This window comes from Protopterus annectens, chromosome 14.part0 (assembly GCF_019279795.1).
Source record: "Protopterus annectens isolate FY-2018-M chromosome 14.part0, PAN1.0, whole genome shotgun sequence".
Taxonomy (NCBI): Eukaryota; Metazoa; Chordata; order Ceratodontiformes; family Protopteridae; genus Protopterus; species Protopterus annectens.
In genome coordinates this window covers 527,541,077-527,565,607 of record NC_056748.1, presented here as the reverse complement: position 1 = coordinate 527,565,607, position 24,531 = coordinate 527,541,077, and the positions used below count along the sequence as shown (strand labels likewise).

At 39.8% G+C, this 24,531-nt stretch overlaps 1 protein-coding gene across 1 annotated transcript in view; it reads left to right on the top strand.

Moving 5' to 3' along the window:
- Positions 1 to 19,657, top strand: part of RET (ret proto-oncogene) — a 314,327-nt gene extending 294,670 nt beyond the window's left edge. Inside the window, exons 16-17 of the mRNA XM_044056282.1 lie at positions 5,238 to 5,337; positions 17,383 to 19,657. Coding sequence (XP_043912217.1) covers positions 5,238 to 5,337; positions 17,383 to 17,562 — 280 coding nt within the window. The 3' untranslated portion in view covers positions 17,563 to 19,657. The remainder of the gene's footprint in view (positions 1 to 5,237; positions 5,338 to 17,382) is intronic.
- Positions 19,658 to 24,531: the final 4,874 nt, after the last annotated feature.

The window sequence follows — 24,531 nt, the reverse complement described above, 5'->3', positions numbered from 1 at the left end:
CTCAGTAAACAGATGCTAGATGTCATTCTGGAGGCAGGGAGGCCTAGTACTAGAAAATCCTATGCTGAAAAGTGGAAAAGATACTGTTCTTGGAGCAAGACTCAGGGGATAGACACAACGGTGCCCAGCTTACCTCATATTCTTCAGTACTTAACAGAATGCTACACAAGGACCTATCCTTCTCATCAATTAAAATTCATGCCTCTGCCATTTCAGCACATTATAATACTGAGCCACCCCTCTTCTCTCAACCCCTGCTAAAGCAATTCCTTAGACAGGCCAAAAATTTAAGGCCCCCCTGGAGAGCCTCCACTCCAACCTGGGACCTTAATTTTGTATTGGAAAAGCTCAACCCCCCCCCCCCCCCTTGAGCCAGCTGCAACAGCAGAGTTGAAATTCCTTTCTTGGAAAACAGCCTTTCTTCTAGTCATTACTTCAGCTAGAATAGTGTCTGAATTACAGGCCCTCATGGCAGTGGAACCCTTCATTATCTTCCATGCAGACAGGGTTTCCCTCAGGACAAGTCCTTCCTTTATGCCCAAGGTGGTGTCCAGTGTGGCCTTAAATCAGTCCATTCATTTGCCTACTTTTTCCCTAATCCACAAAACAAAGGGGAACGAATACTGCACTCTCTGGATATGCACAGACAACTTAGATTTTATTTGGACAGGACTAAGCCTCACAGAAAATCTGAATGGCTACTAGTTGGCTTTGCTGCAGGGGCAGAGGGGAAGGCCATCTCAAAGCAAACCATTTCCAAATGGATAGCCCATTGCATTAATTTCTGCTACAAGCACCATGGAAAACCTACCCCACAGGGGATAAGATCACATTTCACCAGGGCTGCATCTACCTCTGCAGCCTTTCTCAGAGGAGTCCCTACCAGGGAAATCCTAGAAGCTGCTACCTGGTGCTCTGTACATACTTTCACCAAGCATTACCACATGCCAATTTTTTCCAAATCCAGTGCTGGTTTTGCCACTGCAGTCTTGCAGGGCTTAATAGCCGGCCCTAATGCTCCTTAACGTCCTCCTCTCTTCCTTAGCTTTGGGAATCTACCCAAATGTGATGACTGCAATAGTGAAACACGAAGAACATAGTACAGTTGTGTACACTTACCATAAATGTAGATGTTCGAGTGTATTCACTGTTGCAGTCCTGGTTACTCTCCCTCCAGCCCCCTGATTTCTCTTGACTCTACCTTTCCTTCTGATTTGTTATATTTAAATTTTTTCTGGTGTATTTGCTTCTGGTTGGAGGTGTACCTTAACATATAATTGCTTCCCATTGTGGGGGCACCTGACATCTGGGGCAAGAAAAACTGATGTAATGGCGTCGGCTGCATGTTTTATACCCTGATGACCTGACGTCATGGAAGAGGAGACAGCATCCGGCGCAGGAATCCGAAGACTCTGGTATTCAGGCCAGCTGAGGGCTACCTGCAGGCAGATAATGCAAATGTGATGACTGCAACAGTGAATAGACTCGAACATCTACATTTATGGTAAATGTACACAACTGTACTTTCTATGATAGTTGTCTGTGTGAATCAGCATTTTTGACAGATTGATTATCATTGACAGGCAGTTGTGGGAATCTGCATTTTTGTCAAATTTGTTGAAAATACCAAGTTTTATAAATGGTTTTCAGAAAGGACAGGTTCTTTTTATCCCATACTTCAGAGGTCTTGGAGTTGATTATAATTGTAGCCAAAGTGTAAGGGAAATTGTGGGCTTTGCCCCAACAATGAACATGGTCTTAAAATACACTTTAAATTCTGTAGGTTGCTAATCAGAAATTAATTCAATAATCGTGTTTTTGGTAAAATGACCTATATTTTGAGTACATTTCTTTCAAACTGAAGTCCTTGTGGCAGATTATTTTCAGTGCCATAATATTCTAGAGTTGAACAGACATTTGAAAATAGTCCTAAAGGAAGAAACTTTGGGGGAATACAAGGACAGGAGACAGGATATGATGCTCAGACTGGAATCCTCTGGAGAAAACTCTGCAGAGCAAATTTTATAGGTAATATTATTGGTGCTACAGCTCCTCTCTTACATTTATCATTTAGATGTTTATACTTAGGTAGGAGTAGTCACATTTTTATAGAGCTAAATTTGTTACTTGCTAAATGTGAGATGCAAAACACGTCCCTTTCAGTTAAAGCAGAATTGATAGAAAGAAAAAAATAACCTTGATTCCTGTTACTACCCCTGAATGGACATTTGAAAATAGTCCTAAAGGAAGAAACTTTGGGGGAATACAAGGACAGGAGACAGGATATGATGCTCAAACTGGAATATTAGTGACGATATTAGTGACCACTCACTTACCTATTTATCTAGACAAAAATCCTTTATCCCAAATCAAACTCCCTTTAAAATCACCCGCAACAAAAAAACACTTTGACCCCTTAACTTTTCAATCTGAACTTCAATCCTGTGACTGGTCACCTTTAAGGCACCTACCACTTGATGAAGCAGTATCCTATTTCAACTCCAAATTCCTACAAATTCTTGAATTCCATGCCCCTTCATGCACTATAAGAATTAGAAGCAAAGCAGCCCCATGGTTTACTAAAGAAACCAGACAACAAATCCTTCAAAGAAACAAAATCTGGTCCAAATGGTGAAACACTAAAGACCCAATCGATCAGCAGTTCTTTAGACAGCTTAGAAATGCCACCAAAAAATCAATCGTTCAGGAAAAAAAAAACTATTTCTTGAAACTCCAGAAAAAGCACCAAAGTCAACCCAAAACCTTCTGGTCAGGCATAAGGAAACTATTACATCCAGGCCACTCCAAAACACCAACCCCATCTAGTCTCTCTCCAAACTCTCCCATCCAGATAGCGGATGCTTTCAATACATTTTTTTTAAGAAACTGTCCAATCTCTAGCTAACACCTTACCACCTGCTAACTCTACCCCCTCATCCTCCCTAACATCCCTACCATCTACCTTTCACCTAAAATCTATTCCTACAACCTACATCTATACTCATAAACTTCATAAATTTAAACCTTATACTCCCTCAGCTGATCTCCTACCACCTGAATTCCTTCAAACTGCTGCAAAAGTTCTTGCCTATCCCATTTCTATCCTAATAAACAGAACCATTACCGAAAGCTACATCCCTTCACTCTGGAAAATCTCTCACATAATCCCACTTCACAAGGGTGGTACCTCAACTGAACTCTCCAACTATAGACCTATAGCCCTACTATCACCACTTGCCAAAATCATGGAAAAATGCATACATCAACAATTTCTTGACCACATCCTCCAAAATAATCTACTAGCTGACTGTCAACATTGTTTTAGACCATCCCATAGTACCACCACTGCCCTCCTATCCTTTACGGACTGTATAAATAAACATTGTAACAATAACATGCTCTCCTCTGCACTATTTACTGACCTATCTAAAGCTTTTGATATGATTAACCATCAAATACTTCTCAACACACTAAATTCATTCTCACTAGACACACAAGCGCTACAATGGTTCAAGTCCTACTTGGACAATAGACAGCAGGCTGTCCTGTGGGACAACAACCTATCCAAACATCTCCCTATTACCCTTGGTGTCCCTCAAGGATCGATCCTGGGACCACTACTTTTCTCCATATTCTTTAATGACCTTTCCACTATATTACCTCTACCTACCTGCATACAATATGCAGATGACTCCATTTTGATTTGTAAAGCTTCCACCTCATCTGAACTGCACTCCATCACCCAAACAGTATTTAACCAAGTAGAAAACTGGTTCCAACAATGTTGTCTACTCCTAAACGCTAAAAAAACCAAACTACTACTCTTCGCTCCTACTATAAAATCCACCCTGATTCATTTTTCTATTACATCCATCGATAGCACAATCATAGCTCCTGACCCAACTACCAAACTCTTAGGCATAATAATTGATAACAACCTCAACTTTGATTCACATATTAATGCTACAATTAAAACTGTAAAAAGAAAACTTGGATCCTTGTATAGGATAAAACCCTTTCTCACCCCAGATGCTAGAGCTACTATTGCCCAGACCCATCTGATCTCCACCCTCCTCTATGCCTCACCTATTTTTACTAATCTTTCCAAAAGCATCCTAAACAAATTGATCACTTCTTATAACAATATTGCCATGTTTGCTACAGGTTCCCCATTTAGAACTCATCACTGTCTAAATCTCAAACTTCTAGGTTGGCTAGAACTTAATAACCAACTTGAATTTCAACAACTCTCCATTACCCATAATATTCTATACCAGCCTAATAAAACTCCTATTCTCAAAAACCTCATCTTCCCCTACATAAACCTTACTACCCTTCGATCTGCAAATAAACTACTGGTAACCATTCAGAAATCCCACAATAAGGCAGGTAACTCTCTTTTCTCAAACTCAGTGGGGAAAATCTGGAACAAGCTTCCCAGTAAACTGACATCCCTCTCATCATTACCACTCTTTAAAAAACAACTAAAAATTCAACTAAAGTTACAATGGCTATGTCCATGTACTGACCCAGACTAACCCCCCCCCCCAGTATTACCTTTTTCTACATCTCCCCTCCACTCACCCACCTTGCTGAATTTAGTAAAGTAATCCTCTCACTCCCCTCTTTGTGAATTATCTAAGACTTTCTCATGGTAAACATTACTGAATGTTTGCCTTGCTAAACATTTGTACTCATCCACAGTAGAATTAAGTTTCAGTATAAATCAACTTGTTGAAGGATATTTTCAAGTTTATGTATTTTGGATTGTTTTTTTTTTTTGTACTTTTTGTCTGTCTCGTATTTATGCAGATTATAGTGGAGCTTATCTCCCCTGGCCTCTACTGAAAATGGACATGTATCCAGTTGGACTAGCCCGGTCAACAAATGTAAAATAAATAAAATAAATAAATAAATAAACCTTTGTTTAATCAGTAGTTTATGACCCCAATATTTTTGTGAGTAAAAGTTTTGCCATTGTTATCGATTTTTTTTTTATATTATTTTTTTTTTTTGGTTGTGTCTTTTGGATTGTTTATGTCATTGTTTCACTGACTCTTGTTAAAATAGAAAACAAAGAAAGAATATTAATGTGTCACTTGAAATTCCTCCAACAAACGTGGATTAGTTTAGGGGGCTAGTATTGTTTTCGCACCCAGCTGGCATATTTCTGTTCTTGAGATGCTTTCAGTTTCTTAGTGCTCTTACACTTTAAAAACATGTTTTCTTTTCTGCAGGTATAATTTGATGTTACGCTGTTGGAAGCAGGAACCAGACAAAAGGCCACCATTCACAGATATAAGTAAAGAATTGGAAAAAATGATGGTGAAAAGCAGGGTAAGTTAACCATCACAAGCTGTGGGTACAGTAAGTATAGTCTCATATCAAGTATATCAAAGGTCCTAGCCGGCTGGCTCATTATCTGCCTGATTTCTTTTAGATTAACATTATATCAAGTGTATCAAAGGTCCTAGCCAGCTGGCTCATTATTTGCCTGACTTTTTTAGAGTAACATTATTTTTTAATATTTATTTTTGTAGTAAATGTGAGGTTCAGTTACATGTGAGCAGCAAGGGCTTCTTAGTCTTGAAATACAGTGTACAATTGTTTGGAGAGGAGATACTTCACTTCCACTGATGAGGTAACAAAAGATAGAGTGTCACCCCGAACATCTGCAAAAAAATGAAGTCGCACAAAGTGTGGACAAGTCGGACTGAATGTGTTATTTACATAGTCCCACAGAAAGTGAGTCAGATGGAAAAAAATATCTTATGCAGATTGTCCCGTAGTACTAGCTAACACTTCTGCAGTTTGGGTGGAAAAGGGGCTGTTACTGAAATTTAGATATTTTCCCTGACTGTCAGTAACATTCATAACACATATGCACACACCAATATACATATCACTGCATTTTTTGCCTTTTTTGATTGGTTACGTAAATTGGACCAAACTGCACCTTTTTCACTGACAACCTAATCATAAATAATCTAAAAGTCAGCACAGAATCAGAATACAATAAGAGATCAGATAGTGAAATGCAACGTCATTTGATATACAAATCTTATAGAGTTCAGAAGAACTAATACAAAACCAACAACCAAGATTAAAGTCTCAAAACTACAGTATTAGCTAACTTAGTGTATGATATTATGTGGCGCAGAAGCTATCCTTAAAAAAGTGAGCTAAACTTAAGCCTCAGTCAACATGTAATATATAGCAAAACAACTACTTCAGGTAAAGTAAAAGCAAATTTCTGAACCAAGGAAGGCAAGCATCATAATGAGCTGAATTCATGTCAAATGTCTATTGAGCTTGTTTATAAGAAGTGTAGCTAACTATTCTGATACTTGGTACCCTCATCTGTTCTCTCCTCAACTTAAAAGTGAGGAGCAAAAAAAAAAAAAAAAAAAGAAACAAAAAGGTCTGTTTGCCATTCTGGCATTCCTAATTTATGGACCAAGCCAGATAGGTCCATTCTTTTGTTGCCAATCCATGCTCCTTTTGAAGTAAAAAAAAAAAAAAATTTCTTTGTAGCAAACAGTTTGCTACAGTTTATGCCACAACATGGAGCACTAAAGTGCTTCAGCTCAAACTGCAAATGTGAATGCAAAAACAAAAAAACACTCTAATTTTAAAATGTAGCAAACTGCTTGCTGCAAATGTCATAAAAAATTATGTCACACTTGGAACGCTAAAGTGGTGCTTCATTTCAGACCACAAATGCAATACCAGCATTAATGTATGCTTGTAGTAATGCACTGATGACCCAGTGGTACCCCCCCTAACACTTTGCACCAAGGGCAGATGATCATTGCATTCTACCCTAGCTACACTTCTGGTGTTTATACAGCTAAATGCAGTACACAGGAGATCATAGAGTATGATAGCAAAAGGTTGTGACTATACAGTGACTGCACTGTCAATGGTTCTAGACTCTGAAGTGGCTGAGTAAAAATGCTTAGTGGTGGGATATTGGATTAATAGCTTTATTAACGACAGTCATTTAGTCATTCTTAAGGAACTTGTCAGTTATGGAAGTAAATGGGAGTAGGATCTGTAGGTAGCCTGCTTTAGACAGACTGATACAGTGATGTTCCGATACAGAGGACTGAACCATAAACTTTAAAGTCTTGTTAAGTACTGTTCATTACCAGGCTTAAGTGCTTCTAGAATTCATCAGCAGGGGTAAGGGATATTCCACTTTGGAAAGCAAGTCAAATTTCCTAAGGTTTTATATAATTGCTTGTCAAGTACATATCCAGCCTGTAGCAAACATCCAATAATGTAATCATTTTAGACTGCCACATACTGACATACAATAAAAAATGAGAGAGCTTTCTGTCAGTCCTCACACACATATGCTTGAAAGAATTCACTGTCTCTAGTCTTCCCCAATGGTGGGCTTACACAGACTAGTCTTTGGACAACTAGTTATATCTGCTAGCTATCCCATAAAATATTGCTTAAGTTTCACTAAAACAATTTTAAGGACTTTTTCAAGGAAATGGAAGGATAAAAGGAGTAGGATACATTTAAAAAAGGACCAGGCAATAATCCAAGATGACCAAACTACACCTTTTGACTTATATGTTACATGTAAAAACACTGAAAGACAGTAAAGACAAGATGCCCCCCAGGAACTGACACCTGGGCTCGTTCCTTGGCACATCATTTGAAGAGGAGAGTGAATCGCTTTGTATTACTTTCTGACCTATGAGACAGATGGGTAGAAGGATTTGTCGTGGATAGCTAGTGTTCAGATACATTTCAGGGCAATGTTGTAGTCAAAATGAGAAAGAATGTGTTATTAATCACAGTACTCTAGTTACAAGAGAAAGGGTACTGCAGATTTCACTGAACAGAAAATTCACTGCTGAGACAGAAAGCTTGAGGTTCTTAACAAAGACATTAATAACCACCAGCCAGTGTCACTGATATATGAGGGTTAAGCTGAAAGGGTGAGTACTGAATAGTCACTTTGTGAGTACTTAATTCAGGACTGGATGTCATTGGTTCCAACATCAGGCCTTGTTAAGGGACTAAAGGAAAGAAAATCTGGAGAAAACATAAGAAGTGGGAGAACAACTACCCAGTGGCAGGCCAGGAGTACCTACTGGAGCTGCTACTGATAGTTATGAGACTACTTTTGTTTTGCTTTACATTGTTTTATTTTAAATGTATTTTTTCTTAGAGTTTTAAAAGTAATTATTTAGGGCACATTAGCAAAATATTTCTTTTTTGTCCTGTACTCTGGTCTGGCTGCAAAGAGATTAAGTCAAGGTGATATGTGGGAGGAGATGAGAAATAGTATTTATTATTTAAGGTAAGCAGAACATGAAAAGCTTTAATTTTCTGGACCTGCTATTGACTTGTGACTGCTGCTGCTATTGTGAGACTATGTTTGCCACCCACCCATCTTCTGTATGTTGTTCTGTTAAACTCAGTGGCTCTTGACTGGCTCACTCTTCTGAACACTTGATTTTGGAAGCTCCTCCCAGATGTTCTTCATCTCACATTGCTGCAGTCCTTACACTTGGGTAGTCCGCTGTCCTCGGTCAGCCCGAATATCAAAGTATTAGGCTGACGTCGGTCAAGGCGCTTAAGACTGACATCAGGACGTCAGGGTACAAATGCGCATGACCGACGTCATATCCTCAGTCTTTTTTGCCGCATGGTCCGATGCAGAAGCAGCGTTGCAAGTGCCGTTCGGCGTTCTGAAATTTTTCGAATTCGGAGTTTCAGACAGAGTCAAAGTTGGCTAAGTACCCCGTTGGGGAATATTTTAGTTTTTTCTTGCCTCAGTGGTTTACCGGATGTCAGAAAAAGTGAATAACTGTATTTCTTGTGGGAAGCAGATATCGCATAGGGATTATCATACTTTGTGTATTCCTTGTTTGGGGCCTGAGCACGACGTTGTTGGGCTTTTGTGCTAGGTTCAATAAGCGCACTATTAAGCGAAGGTAGGATTGTGCCAGGTTGGTCTTCGGGAAGCGGTGCAATTATAAGATGCCGTCGGATGCTCCGACGCCCGCTTCTTCGAAGAAGCGCAAAGACAAAGCAGCTAAACCCAGGCAAGAAGAGTCGTCTGTACTGGACGCCGGTTCTTTAGAGGCGTCAGTGGAACCGGTGGTTCCGCCGGAGGCTTCTCTGGAGTCCCAGGGGGAGACTTTAATATTGCAGGATGTGGCCTCTCAGGAGGCAGGTCAGGCTGAAGGGGCTTCTCAGGTTACTGTACTCCCCTCCCTTCCTAGGGTGGTTAGGCCCTCTCCTTCTGTTTCCAAGGCTTCTCCCAGAGGCAGGCCAGGTTTAGCTTCTGTTGGTGTCACTCCTAGTTCAACAGGATCTGGGCCCAAGAAGCACATGTTTAAAATGGCAGAAGATTTAATTACTTTGATTAGAGGTTCTTTGCCCCCTCCTGATAAGAGGCCTAGGGTGGAACCAGAGTTGGGGAGTTTTGAGCAGGCTTCGGATGTTTCAGAGTCTTCAGCTGAAGACTTGCAGGAGTACTCTCCTTATTCTGATTCTGATGCAGATGATTCGACTCCTTCTGCTTCTCCTCCAGAGGATTTTTCTTTTTCAGAGACTCTTCATTCCATGAGGGAACATTTTAAGTGGGAAGGTCAGGACTTCTCTGATTCCAGGAAAGGCTTAGGGAATTTTTGCTTTTACCCCAGCATAGGCCTTTGGCTATACCACCTGTTCTGGATGTTGTGGAAGATGTGTTTGCAGAGGCTTCCTTAATCCTGATTCTTTGCCTCCTGCTCCTGTTAAAGCGGATAGGTATTACAGGGTGCCTGAGGCTCATAAATATCTTTATAAGAGTCCTAGGGCGGACCCAGAAACTGTTAGTCAGGGACCTAAGGGTGTCAAGGCCTCTGTTGTAAAAATCCGGTTCCTCCAGATAAAGAGGCCAGAGCTTTGGATAGATGGGGAAAGAAAGTCTATACTTCTTCCACCTTAGCTATGAGGGCTTTGAATTGCCAGTTTCACATGTTGAAATATCAAAACTATCTTCTTTCTCAATTGAAGTCTAAGGTAGATGCTCTGGCGGAAGGCATTGAGTGTAAAGAATTACAAGATTTGGTACATGTCTCTGAACAGGTGGGTAAGCATTCTTTACAATGTGGTTTTGATGCTGTACAGGCCTCTTCTAGGGTGGCTGCCACTGGGTCAGTTCTTCGCAGGCACGCCTGGCTGAGGGATCAGAATTTATCTGACCATGTTAAGACAAGGATTTTGGATGCTCCTTTACAGTCTGATGTGTTGTTTGGTTCACCTGTGGAGTCAGTCTTGAAGAAAATGGAAGACAAGGCTAAGTCTATGCAGGCTGTTAAAGATTTTTTGCAAGTTCAGCCTCCGAAGTTTAGTAGGAATTGGCCTGCTAAAGGGTGGACGTACCCTTCTTATGATTCACAGTCTAGGGGTAGATCTAGACGTGGTAGGGGCAGAGCTCAGAGCTCCTTCAGACCTAGAACAGGAGTTCACCTGCACAATCTTGGTGAGGCAGGGGCCAGTCCTTTCGTAAACAGGCCCAATGACCTACCTTTTCAGCTGCCAGATCCTTCTTGCCTGGCAGCACCTTTGGGAGGAAGGTTGGCACTCTTCAAGGAAAATTGGAGTTTGATTACCCAAGACAGATGGGTATTGGATATCATACACCAAGGTTACAGGTTTTATTTCCATACCTTGCCTCCTTTCAAAGGCATGCCGGACGTTCCTCCTCAGCAAAGACTAGAGGCTTACAAACAAATTTCTCTGCTGCTCCAAATAGGGGCCATACAACCGGTCCCTCTGCCAGAAGTGGGCCTAGGATTTTATTCTCACCTGTTCCTAGTACCAAAGAAGGGGAACACGTGGAGATCAATTTTGGATTTATCTATCCTCAACACTTATCTGGACATTCCCAAGTTCAAAATGTTGACGTTACAGCAGCTTTTACCTCTGCTGGGCAAAGATCACTGGATGGTGACTCTGGATCTCAAGGAGGCTTACCTTCATGTTCCTATCAGGCTAAGTTGCAGGAAGTATCTGCGTTTTCGGGCTGGGACTTCTCATTATCAGTTCTCTGCATTGCCCTTTGGCTTATCTACTGCGCCCAGAGTGTTCACGAAGGTTCTGGCTTCAGTGATAGCTTTCTTCAGGCTAAGAGGAATACAGATCTATCCTTATTTGGACGATTGCCTGATTCTGGCCCAAGGAAAGGACGAACTTCTTCATCATTTACATTATGTGATAGCAGTGCTAAGATGCCTGGGGTATTCTGTGAATGAAATAAAGCCCAGTCTAGTACCCTCTCAGGACATGTGCTTTCTGGGTGTGAGACTGAATACAGCATCCCAGATGGCCTTTTGACCCCGGACAAACAAAAGAATCTTTCTCTGTACTTCCATCAATTGTCTCATCAGTCCAGGCTGACTGCAAGGACAGTCCTTCAAGCCTTGGGGTTCATGGCATCTTGTATTCTGGTGCTTCCCAATGCCAAACTGCATATGAGGAAGCTACAATGGTATCTCAAAATGTATGGACACAGCACTGCCAAGATATGGACACTGTCATTCAGATAATACCTTGCATTCAAAAGGAATTTTTGTGGTGGGCTCAGGAATGTCACCTAAACAAGGGACTCTCTGTGACCCGGCCAGAGGCGAGTCAGATTCTAACGACAGATGCCTCAGACAAAGCTTGGGGAGCTCATCTAAATGGAAAGTGGGTACAAGACACGTGGCCTGCCAGACTTCAACATCTACATATCAACTTGAAGGAGATGTTAGCAGTCCAATTTGCATTAATAGCTTTCAAGGATTTACTTCTTCCAGGGCAGGTGTTGGTTCTAACAGACAACACAACTGTCATGTGGTACATCAACAAGCAAGGGGGAACACATTCTTATCCTCTATGCAGACAAGCAATGATTTTGTGGGAGACTGCTCTCAGTTTACAGCTAAATCTTCAGGCAAGGTTTCTGCGGAGCACAGAACTCCTTAGCAGATGTGTTGAGCAGACAAATTATGGATCCCCACGGTGGAAATTGGATCCTCATGTATTTCAGAAATTGACAGTGTTATGGGAACTCCAGACATAGATCTGTTCGCTTCTCCCACTAAACTACCAGCTGCCAAAGTTTTGCACAAAGGTTTCATCCCACAGCTTGGAAAGTGGATGCTCTTTCATTCAATTGGAGCAATCTTCATGTGTATGCCTTTCCACCTCTGCCTCTCCTCCCAAAGGTACTCCTGAAGGTCAGACAGGACAAGCCAAAGATGATTTTAATAGCTCCAGATTGGCCTCGACAGCACTGGTACCCATTACTGAGAAGTCTGGTGCAGGAGCCTCCATGGCCTTTGCCTTGATTCCACACCTGCTGTCTCAGAAGAACAGTCATTAACTCAATGTCAAACTTCACTCTCTTCACCTAACAGCCTGGCATATTCTGTTTTAAACCCTGGAGGGTCTCAGCTTCCACAGCAAGTTTTGAATGTTATTTTGGAGGCCAGAAGGCCTAGTACAAGGAAAGTGTACGCAGATAAATGGAAGAGATTTTTATTTTGGAGTACAGCAAAGGAATTTGATGTTTCTAAGCCTAATTTAAGTGTGGCTCTTCAATATCTTACTGAGTTACTGGACAAAGGTTTGTCCTTCTCTTCTATTAAGGTTCATGCTGCAGCAATTTCTGCTCACTATGACTGTGACCCACCATTGTTTTCTCATCCTTTGTTTAAGCAATTCCTTAGAGGGGCAAAGAATATAAGACCCCCAATAGAGCTCCTACTCCTGCTTGGGATCTCAATTTTGTGTTGGAGAAACTCACTCTACAACCTTTTGAGCCTGCAGCTACTGCGAGTTGAAATATTTATCATGGAAGAGTGGGTTTTTGTTGGCCATTACGTCTGCGAGAAGGGTTTCTGAATTACAGGCCCTGATGGCGGTTGAGCCGTTCTTAATTTTCCATAAGGATAGGGTATCTTTCGTACTAATCCTTCCTTTATGCCTAAAGTGGTTTCTAGTGTGGCTTTAAACCAAACTATTCATTTGCCTACTTTTATGCAAACCCCCAAAATAAAGGGGAAAAGATTTTGCACACTTTGGATATACACAGGCAGTTGCGATATTATTTGAGCAGAACTAAAGGGTTCAGGCAGTCTCAGCAGTTATTTGTTTCATTTGCTTTGGGTTCTCAGGGCAAGCCTGTGTCAAAACAAACTATTTCTAAGTGGATTGGGTTTTGTATTGCTTTCTGTTATTCCCATCATGGTAAGGAGATTCCAGCTGGGATTAGGCCTCATTCCACTAGGGCTACTGCCACTTCTACAGCTTTTTTAAGGGGGGTGGCCACTAAAGATATTTTGGAGGCAGCTACTTGGAGTTCAGTGCATACTTTCTCTAAGCATTACCACCTTCCACTTTACTCTAAATCTAGGGCTGGTTTTGCCACTGCTATTTTGCAGGGCATTTTGGCAGCTCCTGCTGCTTTATAGTTTTGCCATCCTCCCTTACCTCTGCTTTGGGATTCTACCCAAGTGTAAGGACTGCAGCCATGTGAGATGAAGAACATAGTACAGTTTTGTACCTACCATAAATGTAGATGTTCGAAGATCCACATTGCTGCAGTCCAATTTACCCTCCCTCCTTCCCCTCTGTAGTTAGAGGCGGTTGTGTGGGTTGGGTTGTAAATATTGTGGATATTGTATATATTGTACATATGATTAGTGCAAGGGTGGTTGGTTGTTTTTTTGCTGTCTTTTGGTTTTGACCTTTCTTTTTAGGGTCTTCTGACATCTGGGGCAAGAAAAGACTGAGGATATGACGTTGGTCATGCGCATTTGTACCCTGACGTCCTGATGTCAGTCTTAAGCGCCTTGACCGACGTCAGCCTAATACTTTGATATTCGGGCCGACCGAGGACAGCGGACTACCCAAGTGTAAGGACTGCAGCAATGTGGATCTTCGAACATCTACATTTATGGTAGGTACAAAACTGTACTTTTTATCTTGTCTGCTCATCTTTGTGAGTACTAGAATTTCAAACTAGGAAGGCCCTTCCTTTAGGCTGCTAAAACTTCAGTTACCATCTTTTTCATATCTTCCCACTCTTTAGCTTGCACTGCAATACCTAGAGATTAATCCATTTTCTTCCATCCTGTTTTTAAAATCACAACAATCTCCAAGACTATCAGTCACAGGTAGCCTGCAAATCTTAGGGATACGTTTGTTAATGGTGCTTTTGTTTTGCACACGGTGAAATAAGGAGCTCAGGGACATTATATTCAAACATTTCTGGAGACTACAACTCACTAGAAAGTCCCAAAACTGCTTCTTTACTGTGCTGCTCCTGGTGAGAGAAGGAGCGTTGGGATATTGATTCCTGATTGTCTCTGATTTGGTGGTGTGAATAGGAATTCTCTAACTGCTCTGGATTTGAATCATGGTGATGCTTACCTCTCTTATACTGAGGTGTTGTATGTGCTGTCAAGGACACCTACCATTAGGAGGCTGGAAGATGCCTACAGACCTGTGCAGCAATTGGCATGAGAATGCTGATCACCAGAGTCTATCACCTGCTGAGGTGTGGTTGACCAAGTTTCCTGATGACTGCAAGCTGAGCACTGTTATTGGCTCATCCACTGATACTAAAAAGCTCCAGGAAGGTCTGGAATATGTACATACCTTGTATACTGAAAACAGTCTCAAGCTAAATGCAAAAACTACATCATAGTAGCATTCAGTGAAAAAAAGATAAGGTCTTAAGAGACCTAACTACTTATGTGGATAACTCTCTCTCTCTCTCTCTCTCTCTCTCTCTCTCTCTCTCATTCAATCATCATGTTTGCACAGCAGTCAGGAAATCCTTCGTTTTGGTCCAGTTAATTACCAAGGGAATATATCCAAGATCCAATGAAGTCATCTTATCAGTGTAAATACCTCTCAACTGTCCAGATTTTCACAGAATGTCCACATTTTTGCCTCATATTTCTGGCATTTTCCTCATAAAATTTAGTTTTTTCTGGTAAATCTCTGGCAAATCATTGAGGAATGAAGTCAGAAAATAATGATTATTTGAGTTTCAGGCTTCATACGCTTTAGATAATCAATGTTAATGTAAAGCCTGATATTCTATCAACTTTCTAAGAGCAATATTTAAAAACTGTTCCTAGTTTTGGGCCTTTGTCCCCCCATTGTTGATGGCTTTGTCCAGATTTCTTGCTCTAAGAGGTTGACAGGTTTGTCGCTGTACTCCTTACTTATCAGACCCATCATCAAATATAATGCACCCTTTGGTATGTGCAAATCAAGCATATCACTCAACTGGGAAGGCCCCAGTGATTTTTAACCCAAAATGAATAAATAAATAAAACACCTTAAATCTTTCAGCTATTCCGGCAGTAGACTATTAGCTGCTCCAAGGTGACATGTGTCTCACTTTTTGAGCCATGAAAGATCCAATCCTAGTTAACCTATTATTTCTTCACAAAACCAGTGGCTCTACTAATATCAGTACTAGAGACCTAATTTGTAAACCTATAAACAAGATTCTTTGGAGGGATAGGTTCCCAGGTCACTGTATCCTCAATCTATGGAATAATTTACCATTGCAGGTTAAGCAAAGTATCACTTCACCTGCCATTAAGACTAGACTTTATGATTGGATGGGTAGACATAAACATCCACCAGGGTCCTCATGTACTGCTCTATTTGATTTGGGAGGTGGGCACTAAGAAGTTCTAGTATCTACTTAAAGGTGTACATGTCTGGGCCTTTTATGGTCTCTGTGATTGCTTACCTAGTGTCGTTCCTATGTCACTGAGTTGAACATTGGTAGTGGACACCAGTGGATGTTCAAGTCCTCAATAATGCCTGTGGTATTGCTAACAATTTCTAGCACAGCTGTTTCAGTGATAGACTTAACTGCAACTTGAGTAAGTGGAAGCATATACACTAGAATCACCCATACTTTTAAAGGGACATATTTTTGTACATTCACAACTTATTTAGTTTGGTTTATGATGTACCTGATTTGGTCATTTGAAAATAACTAAGCATGCTAGTTTCCTAGAGACTAGAAGAAGGATTCCTTTCCAGACTATAAAAGACCTTTGGCTTTGAAAAGCAAAATATTGCTTGGGAAGATGTGGTAAGAAGAGATGTTAATGCCAGATTTAAATCAGGAGTCTTTAATACCTACACTGTTCATGTATTCTTCTTCAATCAATCTTTCCAAGAGGTTATATTTATTTTAGAGACACATGGTGTTAAATAGTAATGACCAATTACTGCTAAGTGTGCTGTCAAAGCTGCTTAGGTTAGGGATTGTGGGCATTAAATGGCTATTTTTGTGATTCCTGAGCAGGCAGGGCTACAGGTCTGCTAATACCTGTGGCAATAGTCTGTGGCAACTGCAAACTTTCTGCTGAAGGGCAGCATAGGTGGACTTGTGTATCATACTCAAAGACTCTTTGTGGCTAGCTCTGGCGGTGCATCAGGAAGTCAAATGACTGGTAGCACAATGGATGGGGTGAGAATCAACTAGCACCACCAGGTTTGGATAGGCAGAACAGGAGTTTTTTTAACAATTAGCAATCTATTTATTTATTTTATTTATTTTATTTTATTTTATTTAAACTAAACACAGACCTTTCAAGAAGGGGCAGTTAGCAGGAGGCAGAAGCCCAGGCAAACTGTTAAACAGGAGCAGGGGCTATGGGTCTCCAACCTAGCCAACAGGGGCCTCCTAGTTCTAATGAGTCCCAACCCCTTTCCTTACGTTTTCTCTCGCTCCCCACTTGTTATGAGGACATTGTACTTGCTTCAAATGCCAGTGGCTTGAGCTGACCACACACCTATGATAGGTGAGGGACCTCAGTGCTATGAGATACAAGATTAAATTCAGATCCCCCCATATTCTTCAATGTTTAGTAAATGCATTTCATCAAAAATGTAAATTAAATGTAGTTAACTACTTGTTTAAATTCAATTTTGGAGGTGTGAAATAGTATTTGGTAAGTAGCTGTAGTAGTGAACTGCAAGTCAGAAATTTGTCTTTACGTCCAACAGGATATTATTCATTATTTCTGTGTAATTATATAAGAGCTGAAAGATCATGTTTTTAATATGCAGTTTTCAACCATTTTAAACATCAAGCTGTTTTTAAATGCATTTGTCACTACGTAATAATTTTACCTGCATATTTGTTTCTGTGCAATGCGATGTAAGTTGGAGCTATAAGATACAGCAACCAACAGTGTAGTTTACCATTACTGATGGACTTTCCACTGGAGTTTGTTTGCAATACACTGACGTACTTTAACTCAAAGTTTTTTTCAACTAAATGTACCTATGGCAGATGTAACTACCCAATGGAGTCACCAAGAAATGTATTTTTTATAGGATTACTTGGATCTTGCTGCATCAACACCATCGGATTCTCTACTTTATGACGACGGTCTCTCGGAAGAAGAAACGCCTCTTGTGGACTGTAATAATGCACCCCTCCCTCGAAATCTCCCATCCACATGGATTGAAAACAAACTCTATGGTAGACTTTCACATGCATTTACTAGATTCTAATGATATTATTATTATTTGCCTTTTTACTATCTACACACTGTGTACCCAGAAGGGATCTCTGCTGATGGAAGCCTGCCGGCTCACAAACCAGTGGGAGTATGAAATGCCTTAAATAAGGGGAGGGGAGGTGGTTAATCTATGCATTTCAGTAACAGACAAAAAAAACCTCAATTCAAGGTGGACAAAGGCCAATTTGATTCCAAAAACTGTGCTGCAGTTATATAAATAGACAGTTTTATAGGGCATGGTATGGCATTATTCACACAGCATATCACAGTTAAGTGTGTTGTGATACTTATCCTTCGTTTCTGTGCTGGAAGTACGGTTACTAAAATATGTTTAAACTGACAGATGTTTATTATCTACAAAGATTGCTGATCAGGGGAATCAGTCTGAATGTTTTTAAACTGAATACTGATAAATGCCTAGCATATTTTATTATTTTTGGTGTCCCTTAGAAGATCAGCATTTATATCAAAGGGGCGGAGGGAGGATGTAGAAGGTTGCAATTAATATATGTCATACTTTGAGATGGCCACTGAATTTGCAACTTTTATTTGACTGGATTAAAGGAATGTGCACCACAGATTTCTGTCAGCCATTGACAAGGGATACAAAATATCTTCCATATAAGAAAGAGGTTAGCAGTATATGCAAAAAGTGCTGAAAATATTTACCCATGTCATCTGCAGTTTATATCAGAGTTACAGCCAGGTTAAAGTTCAGATCTGTCCTTCAGTTTAGATAACCTTATCACAAAGTCATTTTGCCTCCTTATAGTATCATATAGATACCCTTTGGTGCATCAGTTCTGTTTTTCCCTGCCACCAACTGTAAAGAACCCAACACTTTAAACTATTCAAATATATCCATATTTATTCCTGGAAGGAATTTATTTCAGAATCCATGATACACTGCTGAGTGTTTTCTTTTCCCACAAACTACAATTTTCTTCCTGGCAGTGTATCTTGTAGAGGTCATGTGTACAGTGTAGCATTTACTGATCAGCAATTGAGTAATGGCTACATAGCAAAAATATTTTATAAAATAAGAGAGAGATTTCCAAGTGTGTTGAAATGGAAACTTTATTATATCTCAGTAAATTAAGAACTAATAATAACAGATAAACTAGTGCCTGAAGACTGTGGCTTCAGTGGCTATGGTTCCACGAGGTTAGTGATCAGATGAGACTTTAAGAAGTAGAGGCATCTGTTGTACTGCAACATAAATAAACAAACTAGTAAGAGCTTTCATTTTTGGCAAGTGAAGTATTCTTATTTTTCATGAAATTGTTGAAAACTGCCTGTTGAACAGACAGCACAGAAACATATAGAGGCTTCTGTGGCAGATCTGTGTCATCTTACCCATCAGTTACAAATAATTGAGCAAAAGTGCTGGGTCTGACCATATGACAGTCAAGGGTCAGTGTGGTAAGCTTGCATGTAGTTAATGGCTTTGCATATGTAACAGTAGCTACAATTTTTCTTCTTTGTCAGAAATGAGATTAAAATGTTATAAGAAAGGTTTTAGCAGCTTACATTCAGCACAAATCAGACTAAATGAGTTAAAAAAAACACTGGGACCAAAAAAAAAAAAAAAAACTCAACATGGACTTTTTCAGAGACAGTTTAAGAAGTCACAGACTGGAAGCACTGCCAGTGTAAAAATATAATAAGGTTTATTCTGGCAAGGCTTTGTCGTAGCAGGAAACTACAAAGTACAATGTGGGAGCCAAACACAAAATCATGTGAGTATGGCATATGTTATCAGGCCATTTTGGAGAATAAGAAGTTACAAAATAATAAACAGAGTGATCCTGAAACATTATTACTGTACAGAGGATCAAGGTATATTAAATATACTTTTTTCAATTTCCTTTAAGAAACTATGAAATAGGGAATTATATCGCTGAATGGTAAGTTGAATTTATTTTATTATATGTAAAAGGCTTTCACTTAAGTAGAAGAGTGGTTTAAATGGGCCAATTTCAGTTTCAGCTCAGAAGAATAACAAGCTGTATTGTTGTAAAGACATGATATACCCGCGGTAGTGGTGCTGCGGTAGCGTTGTTGCCTCACAGCAAGGCGTTGTCCCGTTCGATTCTCAGCTAGAGCGTCTTCTGTGTGGGGGCATGCGTGCATGGGCGTGCCTTCATTGAAGGTTGTGCTTCAGGGCTGGTAACTCGGCACATAAAAATCCACTACCAAACATTAGCGGACCGGAGTTCCGCTGTGGCGACCCCTAACCGGGATAAGCCGAAAGACACAACAACATTGTTGTAAAGACATGAAATATTTAATGGTACAAAACTAAGAGTAATTAATGTACAGTAATAAAAAGCATTGACAGTAAACAAAATACTACTAGGTAACAAATCTGTCAAACACAATACACAGTTAATATACCTAATATAGTTACACATAATATGCAGTAGCATTTAAAGAAGATGGAGAAGGAAAGAATCAGAATCTATGAGGGAGATGTTGCAGGCAAAGATTGTGGAGTTGTAAAACTCAAGCTGAATAGATGAGACAAAAGTTAATGTAGAGCAGACTATTTACTACACTTTAATCACCATTCTGAGGACGCTTTGCTGTAGTTCTGGTACTCCAAAGGGAGGTGTAGGTATCTTGGCTTATCTGGTTATGTTATGTTTTGTCCTTAAAACCTTTGCACTCAACAAGCTATTAAAAATTGCTTGGATGTTTGAGTAACTATTTAAGAAGAAATGGGTTCTCAAACTTTGGACTCTAGAATGAAGAATCCATCCTTTGTTGACTTAAATCCTGTGCAATTGCTACTGCCAAGTTACAAATTCTAGGAAGTCTACATTGTTTGAATCAGCTTATGAGATTCTCTGCCTGACTTGTTAATAAGTTTGTCATATCTATTAGTGGGCTTTCATCTCCTTTTAAATTCCCCATAAAAAACAGGTAAGGCAGGAGATAGCATACATTCCGCCACCAAATCAAACCTCTTAGCATATGTAACATGAGGGTTAAGAGTGAAAGGCATCACTTTATCTAAAACATTATGAGTTATGTAACAGGTAGATAAACAGAGAGCTTCCATATACACATGCTCACCTGAAACACATTGTACAGATGCCATTGACTACAATTACAGCTTTTATTCTGTATGTTAAATGCTCATTTTCTGTGTTGTCTAGTTTTTGTTTGCTACAGGAAAAAAGCTCTCCCCCAGTTCAAATCTTACTGATACCTGCAGGAACTGGTGGTGTTTTGAATTTTGATGTGGGATGTCAGCTGCTAAAAATATGTATAACGTTGAGTCAGTAGCATTTTTGGAAAAATAAGTATTGATTAGCAAACAGCACATTTTACGACCAAAGTTTTCAAAACAAGCTAGCTATAACATATTTAAAAGAACTGCTGATGTGTATTCAACTGGGACATAATACTTAAGAAGACAAAAAGGGTAGATTGGCTTTCTTTTTTTTTAAGATTTAAGGGCACAATCTATTTATCTCTTTACCAGTATTATGAGCACTGTCAAAGGCTGCATTAATTGCAAATTATTCAAATACTGACAAAGCAGAAAGGAGGATATTCAGATATAGCAGTATAGCCAGAGAGCAGCTTGAAATGCAACAAATAAATTAAGACAGACAAGAATGTTTCATTTATTCATTTGAAGTGTTTTGTTTCTGTCTGGTTTCTACCTGTCCCTTACTTGTGGTGCTGTTATCAACCTCTTAGTGCAAAAATGCATGACAGAGTCAAACATAATGGGAGGGGGATGGCAAAGGAACAAAATTGGAGACAGATTTTAAACACTGTTCCTATAAATTTAGAAAGTTGCTAGAATGACAAGTTTTAAAATAATATGCATTCGCTCAAGGTTATGAAGCATGAAACTCAGATGGTTATCATTTAGTGACTTAAATCCTCAACAATTTGCCCCCCAAAAAAACAAATTTTATGAAGAACAGACCAAAAATATTAGGCAAAAATCTGAACATTCTGCAGATATCTGAACAGATGAGAGGTATGTACTCATCCTAGGTTGATATTCACAGGTTTACTAACTTTGTAACACATTCTGCAGATTTCTCAACAGATGAGAGGTATGCACTCATCCCAGGTTGATATTCATAGGTTTACTAAGTTTGTAACACATTCTGCAGATTTCTGAACAGATGAGAGGTATGCACTCATCCTAGGTTGATATTCATAGGTTTACTAAGTTTGTAACACATTCTGCAGATTTCTGAACAGATGAGAGGTATGCATTCATATTATGTTGATATTCATAGGTTTACTAAGTTTGTAACACATTCTGCAGATTTCTCAACAGATGAGAGGTATGCACTCATCCTAGGTTGATATTCATAGGTTTACTAAGTTTGTAACACATTCTGCAGATTTCTGAACAGATGAGAGGTATGCACTCATCCTAGGTTGATCTTCACAGGTTTACTAACTTTGTAACACATTCTGCACATTTCTAAACAGATGAGAGGTATGCACTCATCCTAGGTTGATATTCATAGGTTTACTAAGTTTGTAACACATTCTGCAGATTTCTGAACAGATGAGAGGTATGCACTCATCCTAGGTTGATCTTCACAGGTTTACTAACTTTGTAACACATTCTGCACATTTCTAAACAGATGAGAGGTATGCACTCATCCTAGGTTGATCTTCACAGGTTTACTAACGTTGTAACACATTTTGCACATTTCTAAACAGATGAGAGGTATGCACTCATCCTAGGTTGATCTTCAAAGGTTTACGAAGTTTGTAACACATTCTGCAGATTTCTGAACAGATGAGAGGTATGCACTCATCCTAGGTTGATCTTCACAGGTTTACTAACTTTGTAACACATTCTGCACATTTCTGAACATATGAGAGTTTTTCACTTGTCCTAGGCTGATATTCACAGGTTTACTAAGTCTGTAACACAGTTGCACACATGAAGTGGCAGAAGGCATGCAGATGTTGTCTAAAATCCTCTGCTGCTGTTGCTGGTTTGTAAAAATTATTAAAAAAAGCTTAATATGATATGAAATATGTGAAAAAAGGAGAAGAAAAAATCAGGACCAAAACTAAGTCTTAAAACACAGACATAAATATGAAGGCTACACTTAGCCATGCAGAACAAGAAGTAAAAAAAGCTGTAGGTGTGGAATAAAAGTAACTTTACCTAATTTATTTATTTAACATTTGTTTACTAGGAAAGTCCAACTTGGAATGAGACGATTTTCAGCAGAGGCCCGAGGAGAAATTCTCCAGAGGCATGTCATTGTAATTAAAATGCTATACTCCGTTTCAGTTTCCCTTTTTTATCTGAGTTAAGTAACAGTCTTCGTTTCCAACTTTTCCCTTAGTTTTGTCATTTCTTACATGTAAAATAATTATAGGGTCTCCAGAACTGACATTACGTGCCCTTTATTATGTTTGTTAAATGTCATTCAAATGCCATGTTATCAGTCCTCTGAGACCTACTAGCTAGTTATGTAAAATTAAATGTAGATAGTATGTTTAATGGAGTTTCATGTAAACCCTAAGCTGCTGGGTGCTACTTAAACTCCACAGAGACAGATGGAAAGTTGTAAGTAAAATAGTAATAAATGCACATAAGTTTGTGGTTTGGTGTACAGTTACTACAGAATACTTCCTATTGTAGTAATTATGTAACCTGGGTGGCCAAGGTGGCGCAGCAGTTAGCGTTGTCGCCTCACAACAAGAGGTTCTCCAGTTCGATCCTCGTCTGGGGTGCCTTCTGTGCGGAGTCTGCATGTCCTCCCTGTGGTCACGTGGGTTTCCTCCGGGTGCTCCGGTTTCCTCCCACATCCCAAAGATATGCTGTAGGTGGATTGGACACTAAATTGGCCCTAGGTGTGAGTGTGTGCCTTCTGTGGGTGCCAGGCTGGCAACTCGACACTGTAAAACTCTACTGCCATTCATGAGCGAACAGGTAATCTGCTGTGGCAACCCCTAACTGGGAAAAGCTGAAAGAAGAAGTAGTAGTAATTATGTAAATTAAAACAGAAACATTCTTAAAATCTGCAGTTAAGGTGTTTGCCTTACAAACACAAGGTACAGAGTTTGAGTCTCACAAGGGATAATTGGCTAGGCTTACAAGGGCTCGCAAGGGCAGCTACCCTAGTACTAACCTATGAACTATGAAGTTGCAGCCCACATCTGTACTTATTCTTTAGATACAAAAATGAAGATGACCCACCTGTGTGGCTGAAGGATGGAGTTTGATTCCCACATCAGGTAGTTGGGTTAATTTTTCACTGACACTGCAGTGCATCATAAGGGGGTGCTGTACTCCTGAATGTGCTGTCCTTTGGATGAGACATTAAACAAGGCCCTATCTGCCTGAGATGGTGGTAACTCAAGTGGATGTCAGAAATCCCATGGCACTTAAAAAAAGAAAGGGGGAAGTTCCCCAGTCTCTTGGCCAAATTTTCCCTAGTTAGTAAGAATACCATCACAGGTCTCCCCTGAAGAGAAGCCATATGCTTAGTGGGCTAACCCAATCAACAAAGTGTAAATAAATAAAAAATAAATTTTTAAGCTAGTCAGATCCTTACTCAGTGCTTTTTGTCAGAATGTATAGAGTAGGGAGGGAGCTACATTACTGTGTTTACTTAAACCACGGAAATTATTTTCTAAGGGCATGAGAGACTGACTTCTCTAAAGGATAGGAGTAATTCTTGCCTTTTGTTAGTATTATGGAGTAATAATGTGCATGAATGTCTTTTTCTTTTTAATGGGAAAAACAAATCATTAGCTATGTAGACTCTTCCCTATGCATGTAATAAAGAGAAGGACAGATTATGTGGGCCGCACTGCTCTCATCTGCCTGTGTTTCTGTGTGTGGAAAGAGAACACAACCTAGTGTTCATGCTGTGATAGCCCACAGTCATGCCTGTAAACTACAGGAGGGCAGTCCCCCAGCAGTGACTCCAGTAATGCCATCTCCAAGTTCAGG